Source organism: Blastomyces gilchristii (assembly GCF_000003855.2).
Source record: "Blastomyces gilchristii SLH14081 genomic scaffold supercont1.3, whole genome shotgun sequence".
In the NCBI taxonomy this organism is placed as follows: Eukaryota; Fungi; Ascomycota; class Eurotiomycetes; order Onygenales; family Ajellomycetaceae; genus Blastomyces; species Blastomyces gilchristii.
Genome location: NW_003101680.1, coordinates 1,328,720 through 1,337,079, shown reverse-complemented (window position 1 = coordinate 1,337,079; position 8,360 = coordinate 1,328,720). Strand labels below are relative to the sequence as shown.

General features: G+C 46.3%; 2 protein-coding genes across 3 annotated transcripts; one reads left to right on the top strand and one right to left on the bottom strand.

Moving 5' to 3' along the window:
- Positions 1-1,912: 1,912 nt before the first annotated feature.
- On the bottom strand, positions 1,913-7,401 carry BDBG_01958. Of its 2 annotated transcripts, none has more exons than XM_031720567.1 (3): positions 6,419-7,401; positions 4,204-6,276; positions 1,913-4,146 (listed from the first exon to the last, which is right to left on the bottom strand). In XM_031720567.1, exons 2-3 carry the CDS (start codon positions 4,270-4,272, stop codon positions 3,727-3,729), a joined length of 489 nt encoding a protein of 162 aa, XP_031576790.1. In that variant the 5' UTR covers positions 4,273-6,276; positions 6,419-7,401; the 3' UTR covers positions 1,913-3,726. The 2 variants fall into 2 exon arrangements, with proteins under 2 accessions (XP_031576790.1, XP_031576791.1); XM_031720568.1 differs by lacking the exon at positions 6,419-7,401 and having other exon boundaries at positions 4,204-4,513; positions 4,784-5,221.
- BDBG_01957 (uncharacterized protein) lies at positions 6,844-7,294 on the top strand (the record flags this gene model as incomplete). Its single annotated transcript, XM_031720566.1, has 2 exons — positions 6,844-7,186; positions 7,273-7,294. The coding sequence occupies one exon, from the start codon at positions 6,844-6,846 to the stop codon at positions 7,138-7,140; it is 297 nt and encodes a 98-aa protein (XP_031576789.1). The 3' UTR covers positions 7,141-7,186; positions 7,273-7,294.
- Positions 7,402-8,360: the final 959 nt, after the last annotated feature.

The window sequence follows — 8,360 nt, the reverse complement described above, 5'->3', positions numbered from 1 at the left end:
AAGGGGAAAAAAAAAAAAAAAAAAAAAAAAAAAAAAAAAAAAAAAAAAAAAAAAGAGGGAGTAAAGATATATATCGAGTTGATAAGGACGATGTCTGGCACAGGACCCTGGGGAGATATCGACAGTAAGGGAAGCTGAATAAAACAACGTACCGACTCGTGGATTGCTGCGTCTAGTGACTTATTTATGACTGGGGTCATTTTACCTATTCTTCGAACCGCGAAAGATGTCTTGTGGTCTCACTGGGGATTCGGAAACTCCCTTTGCTATTTGATGGCAGGTGCGGGATGGTTTTGTCAACGGTCGAGCGCACACATCTGAGGTTGGGCTTCAACAGTTTTTGAACCCCACCCAATCCCCACGCCCAATGACATGCAGGACCTTGAGCTCAACACAGCCCCTAGAAGAGTGACATTGACACCGGGGTTGTAGAGTGAAAAAGGTGCTGCATTGCTGCTGGAATCCAGCTTCATGTTGACATATTCCAGATGCTCCATCTACAAGATGACCGGCTGGAAGCACACTGGCGGACCAAGGACCAGTTCTTTTTCAGCATGTATAGGACGGCAGGATGTATGTACCTTTTTGGCATGTATCAAGGGACCTGCAACACGGAACTTGGTGCCAGCGCCGGCTGTAGATCGGCCAAAAGCCATCCGCGAAAAACGTCCTCGGCGTCAAAAAAGAGTGCGAGGGGTGGGGGAGGATGGCTCGGGAATTGCCGCGACTGTTCGCAGTTTCTGCGTAGCTTCAACTGAGCTCTTCAACAGATGTCCATTGCGGCAGCTGAAATGATGGTTCTGGTGCTTTGGTTAGTTCATGTAAAGGTGCCTAAAAACTTAGAATCCGATACCTTTTGGGAAACTAGCCCTAGATCCCCGCACCCCCGGGCGCTTATTATAGTTACTTCATTTTCAACATTGGCGACTTTCCGAACCAACTTTCGACACCGCAATGGCTGATCGTCGGCGGTGTGGCTTGTTGCACCCTGGCACTTTCTGTCTCACGCCGTGGAAATTGTGTGGAAATTGTGACGTGTTCAAATAGGCAAGAGGGCCATCAAAGACATGGATTCTATGGATTACAAAAGTTGCTAAACTTTTTTCCGTTCATGGCCTACTGTCTGTCTCCATGATGGTTGAGATTGTGGTTAGTGATGTATTATCCAGCAACACTCGCGTTTCTCCTGGAAGGGAAACTAAAGAGCGGAATGTCTTCCTAACCATGGTGACCTTCTAGTGGCATGAGTTGGCGCTAAACGATAAATTCAACCATTCTGCCTAGGAGCGTATGGTGATAGGAAGCTTTCGCGATAGGGAGCGGGAAATAATTTGAAATCGGGCCAGAGGTGATTTGTTCAGGGTCTCCTTGATGGCAGTAAATGACCAACAACCCCAGGCCAGGCAAAATCAAAATTGTGCCTTATTGCCAGTGCAACTGAATCCACCCGCGACTGGCAGTTTATTGCAACCTTTTATTAATCGCGTTTACTACTTCGAATGTCCCGTCTACGGCGCTGGTAACTATCGTCGGATGACGGCATCTACACGTGATCTAGCCAACCCTAATTCGTTGCAACGGGGCGCAAGAATATTAAATGTCGAGGGGGGGGATATTGGCGCTTTGTACTCCGTACAGTGCTCTCTACCTTGCGAAGATTCCCAAGGCTTTTTTTTGGTGTGTTGGTCAAGAATAGAGTGTATCATTTACCACACAATGGGTTCAAGTCGGTGCAGAATTAACCCCAGACATTCCCTTGGTCTGGCGGGTTACACAGAAGAATGCAGCTCCTATTGTTATAGCTATCCCTGTTCATAAAGGCCCCTTACTCGCGCTGCGTATGGCCGATCGGGATAGGCTGACCCCCCCGCATCAAAAAGTTGAGTCCGTTCTTACTTTCAGGATATGCCAGTCTCATGATTTTCTGGCCGCCTTTCAATCAAATTTATGCACAGCCCATGAACTCAAAAGCGGTTTAAATACACTGGGGAGTTGACAAAGGCAAGCGACACCAAGAGGGATAAAACAATAATAAAACAATAATAAACAAAAGTAAGGAGCTATGATGATCGAAAGGAAAGATGAAAGCTCACTTGGGAAGAGGAAATACATCATCCTTTTTTTCCCCGGCAACCAACGTAATTAAAGAAAAAAAAGTCGCAGCAAAACGATGAAGCCGAGAAAAGTGCAATCGCGGGCCGTTTCCCACGAGAGTTACCAATGATACGTCCAAAATGTCATTCTCTTTTCCCCCAGAGAGCTGGCTGGTGTGTTCCTTTTGCCACCGTGGTTTGGCTGGGCTGATACACAAAATGCCTTGTCTATATGGATTGTCGGCGGTGAGTTAAGGTTTTTAGACAGCAGAGCGGAGTATAATGGTGATCGAAAGATCAATGGAGAGAGATCCATTTTAAATTATCGACTAAGAAGTACGTCGTCCTGCCCTCAGTGCTGTATCACCCTGAAGCATGGCTCGAGGAACTGAGTAAAACTGATGATTTGTGAACAGTCCCATTTTCGGGCATCGTAACACATACCCACAGAATCTCTGATTACGGATGACAATAGAGATTAAAGGACACCCACCTGCAGCAACCTGGGAGAATGCAATTATTCGTGCGTTGAAAGTTCTCAGGGTGGTTTTGTGAACGACTCTTCATATCTATGCACAATAACCCGGGGTTGCCTGTACCACAACAGGCGAATGCTGCTGTCTGTAGGTAATTTCCAAAGTTGACCCACTGCCTAGGTAAAGTTTGTTGTTTTTCTTTTTTCTTTTTCTTCTTCTTCTTCTTCTTCTTCTTCTTCTTGGGAAATGCTCGGCACTACCAAGTGCTTCTATTGTGCATTCGATAGACTAGTGGCTACGCTAGCATAGGATTTTGCTCTTGTGGGCCTTTTTTGTGATATCTTGTTGAGATTCATTCGGGAGAGCTAAATAGATCGTGACAAAGCGGACGTAAAGTACCCGGCCGGATTATATTCTCATCTGGTAGAGGTACATTTACCATTTTCTTACTCTTCTATCTTCGCGCGAGAATAATGATTTTACTCAGGCTTGCCATTCAATTCTATAATCGTAAAAAGAAAGGGAATGTCAAAGCATTTTCAATTGCCAATTTTTGAAAGCGATGGTACGAGTTCAAGAGCAGAGCTGTGCTGTGCTTTTCATCAAAAATTCTAGGAAATAATAACGATAGGGATGGCACAATTGAAGGGTGGAGAGCACCGAAGTACGGAGTATAAGCCATTTGTAACTTGGAGAAGCCAGAAGGGAAAGAATGCAATTGGGAGAGAATACAAGGTGGGGCAAAGGGTATTTGGGATGGTAGTAAGATCCATATGTGGCGTAGTCAAGGTATTAACTAAGTGGCGCAGTGCAAGGGCTGAGCGAAGCTGAGAGAAGGAAATAGTGATTTTTTTTTTTCTTTTCTTAACTGGGCTTAGAAAGTGGTGCGTTGCCTTGAGCGGCTCCCAACAGGCTCCCAAGGTAGGGAGGCGCAGTAAACGAGGGCAGAAGAGCAAACGAAGGAAAGGGGGAATAAGGCATGATAAAAATTCCGAAAAAAGCCTTTAACAGTATGGTCCTCCGGCAGGTTCTATTTTGTATAAATCGAGTGCTTTGGGACAATCGTTGTTTTTTTGGCGTGGTCTTCCTGACCTTGCTGTTACAGCGTGCGATTCGTCTGAAAACTGGTGCTAAAACGGGAGAGAGAACCATGAGATTTAACTTTTCCGATTACTGCGATCATTCTTATCCGTCACTGCGGCTTTGGCGGTCGACTTTGTCGACTCATAGTTGAGACGTCCCAGCTTCTTTCTGGCATCGACCGAGGCCCGTGACCCATATTCAAATCCGTACTGCTTTAATGCTTGCCTCGCAAAGTAGATCGGTTCACTGAGATCACCAGGTGTCAAAAGCCGTTCTAACGGATGCTCGAGAGGGGATTTTTTGAGTGGCCCGTTCGTTGAGCCAAAAGAACCCGTGAAAAGGCCCGATGTTTGAGAAAATGGCAGCTCAGTTGGTAGAGATGATGTAGAGCAGTGCTCTTTGTTGAGGGAATCGGTGTCCAGGGGTAGCAAGCCCATGCTCATTCTTTCCATTTCCACTAGCTGACTCGCATGCCTACAGTGGGTTTCTAGACTCTTGAGAAAAAGTTGGGAAGTAGCCTTGATATGAAGTGTGTCTCAATAGAATCATACCGGTTTATATAGCTTGTTATGCATCGCCAACCTCTCCTCCGTCAATTTGAGTGGCTCAGGTTCGCTCATCTTGGTAGGGGAACTGATGTCAAACTTGGCGATGTGGGATTTGGAGCTATATGGATATGGCAAAACCTCAAGGAGATGCGGATCAAGGAATCAAAAAGTTGAAGCAATGAAATTGGAAGGAAGCCAAAGACGAAACAAATTTAGGAGTGAATATTTAATAACGGGGCGGGTTGATGTCAGGCTTTAAAACCACTCCCTGCTCCGATCTAGAATGGAATTTGAAATGATACCGTTAGGATAACTAGGCAAAGGATAGTTAGTGGCTGAGGTCTGAGTGTAGCTGGAAGAACATGCAAATGATGATGGCAGGATTCGATATATCAGCGTAATCCGTTACGGGGTCGTTGAATAAGGAGTTTTGAAAAGTATGTACATGTACAACGGAAGTAGAATGGGGCAAACTGATGATCTGTAGCTCGGGGAGGTAGTCACCCTCTAGTTAACTGGCTCGTTCGACGAGGCAGCCCTCAATTCCCCATGTGCGGGATGTCTAGCTGCCAGCCATACTGACCCATTTATCATGTAAAGGACCTTACGAGGATCCAGCCTTTTTTTGAAAAGTCTTCATTGGAAGACGGGGTTGTTTTTATGCACGCTGAACCTTTCGAGAGTTCCTCCGTGATTGAAGGGTAAAGCTTCTACCATGATAGGTGGGTTTGAAATAAGTCACGGATTCTTTGAAGACTCTGCTTAAGGTACAAGCAAGCCTGTGAAAGTTTTCACAACTATGTCTGACCAGAACAAAAAAGAAGTGACCGAGGACGCGGGCCATAGGTTAGCGGATATGAAGGGCGTATTTTCAAGTACAATCTGTCAAGCACTATTGCTTTTGGGGCCTCGTATGTTCAACGATTCTGAGGGAGATCGGTTGGATCAAGGCTCCATGTCAGGTCGATATCGGGACGGCAAATTGGGAAATATGAAACGATCGCAAAGGCAAGTCCACATACTCATGCTCTGGAGAAACGGACCAAGTGATCGGGTGAATCTCGCAATCTAGAAGCTAGTAGACTAAGGCCTAGATTCCGTGGCTCAAAACGTACTGTACATTGTACATGTACATGTACATCTGGTACAGTATCGCTACTACGTTGTCCATGTAGCTAGGTCCACAGATCCTAAACAATAGATGCAAATCAGCTTCGTTCAGTCATGTAATGCATGGATTATCGTGACTAGGTAAACAAATTCACTACTAGACTTGGAGATAATCCGTTGCCTCGAGGAGTTATGATTGTCACTTAGTTTATCGACGATTTTCGTAGTCGGGCTTGCATGCATCTGCTGCAGTTTGTCAGTGGAGATTCGGGACGGGAGAGCTTGGTGAAATTCGATCACAAAGCTAGACCCCAGTCATGAAATAACCATCGCCGATGCAGGCTTTTGAAGGATATAACAGGACACTAGTTGTTTAAGAAATGTAAGCCCGTGGCGCCTCCTGCGAAACTTGATTATCGGATAGCCATTCTATGGTGGTTGGTCCACCCCAAATTGTCTCTTTGGTGATTGATAGGCTTCCCTCCAGATAGCGACGTAGGTATGGCAAAAATTGCTGTTGTAAACTGTTTTCCGAACTTAATTGTCCGGTTGTGTTTCTTACGAGTAGACAGGTTGGCTCCGGTTTTAGATATATGAAGGGGTGAAAATAATGCAGGCGTCAGAAGCCCACAGATTGTACGGAGTAGTCCCTAAGGCATCCGGGCATTGAAGACATGGAGCCCATACACCGAATTCCACAATATCATCCTGCTACCCACGTTGGCAAACATTTGGAGTAGGAGAGCTAAGACGATAGTGAAGCCAGGGCACTGGGGATTGCAACCGTCCAACCTCGAGGCCTCATATCACTGTAGAATTGAAAGTGTCTCCCAACTTTGTGGACCCCAACAGCGAGGTAAGAGCGGCATTTTCTCTTGGACCCTGCCAGTCATTTGGCTCTGTTTCCCTCAGGATACCGTGATGGCTACCAAATTATCGGGAGCGTTGTGATGTACTTGCGTTAGACTGCATCGAACCCATGTTAGCCCTGCGAACCGAGCCATTTTAAACGGCCACAACATGGCCACAACATGGTGTAACAAACATACCCGGCTACTTCTGGTAATGCTGCGGGTGTTTTGGATATTTTCACTTGATTTTCACTTACCGTTCACTTCTCACAAATGAGCAGCAGCAGGGCGAAGGTGAAGCGACTTCGCCGCGCCATTCCTGCTCAGACAACGACCTGATGTTCTAGATCGGGTCAATTGGTATTTAGACGCTGGAGAGGTAGTCCTTTCATTATTACCATCGTCTATCACGCTTGCTCTGTTATTTTCCATTTGGCAACGAGCAGGGTCTTGGGCGAGACCTGGAGCCAAGAGAGGGCCTAAAACTGTGCATCCACGGGCCGCAGATCTACCCGCGAACAATTTTATATGTACTGTACTTGTATGAACAGTATATTAAAGGTAGCCAGGCGTACGAGTACATATACCTGGGCTCTTGTCTTTTGACCGGCGGGGACGGCTTCAGAATTGATTGTGCTCGTTTGATATCGTTCGATAATGGGATGGCTCTGGTTATGGAGTCATGGAAAACGCTCGCCACGCTGGCTTTTCAGGAGCTAATGTTTGGCGAATGAAGGCTGCGCCCAGTCAGGATGTCAAGCGCAAGGGGGGAAGGGGGTGGGTGGAGCAACGCCTTTTTCAGGGTGCCGCCGCCTGCATGGTTCTTCATCGTGTCCTCATTTCCACCAGTTCTCGAATCTGGGCCCTCAACAGGCCAGGGATGATGATTTTCAGGTTGACCGCAAGAAAGGGGGTCATCGAGGTGGAGAAACAGCCAGATCTCAAGCCTTTGGTCGCCGTTGTGATTTCTATTCGCTGACAGCCACGGCACCCAGCCCGTTCCTGCTGATGGGCGTTCCATACAGGTCGGCAAACCCGGGATTTTGATTTCTTTTGCTCTGCGCTTGATAAGGTTAACTCATCATGCAAGTGATTATCTTGTCACCCATAGTCGGTCATTTCCTTTACCGTCTGCGCCGCTTTGATGACTCGTTTGAAGCCAAAAAGGTAAGGTAGTTGGACCCCGCACCAGAGAATGTTCATCACTATGAGAGGCACCCAAATTCTTACAGCTGAAAGTCTTCGTGATCAACCGTGGACCGCCAACGCAAAGCCTCAACCTTTCTTCTGTGGTCGGTCTGGAACTTGTCCGTCTGTCATTCGTCAAAACTCCTTTAAGCCTAGCATGAAAACAATTGACTACTGCTTTTGCTCAAAGGCTTTACTGATGGTAGCTTGTTATGTCCTTGCTACTTGATCAGTTTTTAGTCGGTACTCTTGGTTGTTTGAGTTCTTCCTGCTAGTTCTTTCATAATGTTCTTTGTGTGGTAACTAGTTATGTATTGAAGCTCGCTAAACGTTTCTTCCCAGGTTGCCTTGCGAGCCAGTTTAACCTTTGTTTCCCTATTATTATTCCATACAAAATACTCTCTATGCTTGAAGCCAATTCTTAAGTTAGAGGGAATTTGGTTTTCCACATTTCGAGAATAATAGGTAATGTGTCTCCGAGGGAATAATCAATCTCTTTGGGGGACAAATAAATGGTGAGAATAACGGGATTCGATGACAGCCATGTTCTAGACCACAGTTTAACATAAAACGGAGATCAAAGCCCTTGGTTGACACCGGCTCGGCACGTCAAATATGAGAGGTGAAGCTAAAGGCAACGCGCTCCCGCTTCCAGATCCGTTGATCAAAACAAATCAGGGCTCTTTGTGCAACATTGCGATCGACTTGTCAGCTTCTAAATTGCTGCGTCCTCACCTAACCTAAATTATCTAGCACCGGAACATCATCAACACTTAGAGAGCAGTTGCGACCAGCAAATTCCTGCTCTAGAACATGGAGACATCGCTCGACTCCTCATCCCGCTCTGTCCATATTACGCCAAGACAGGCGCACTTTTGTGTTTTGCAAGTGATGCAAGTGATACGACTTGGCTGCCTGCATGGCCACGATGTGGCCTAAAACAAACCCGCCCTGTGAAGCAATTCGATTGTTCTGGCCACGATCTATGCTCGCGAAAAATCAACAGAGAGC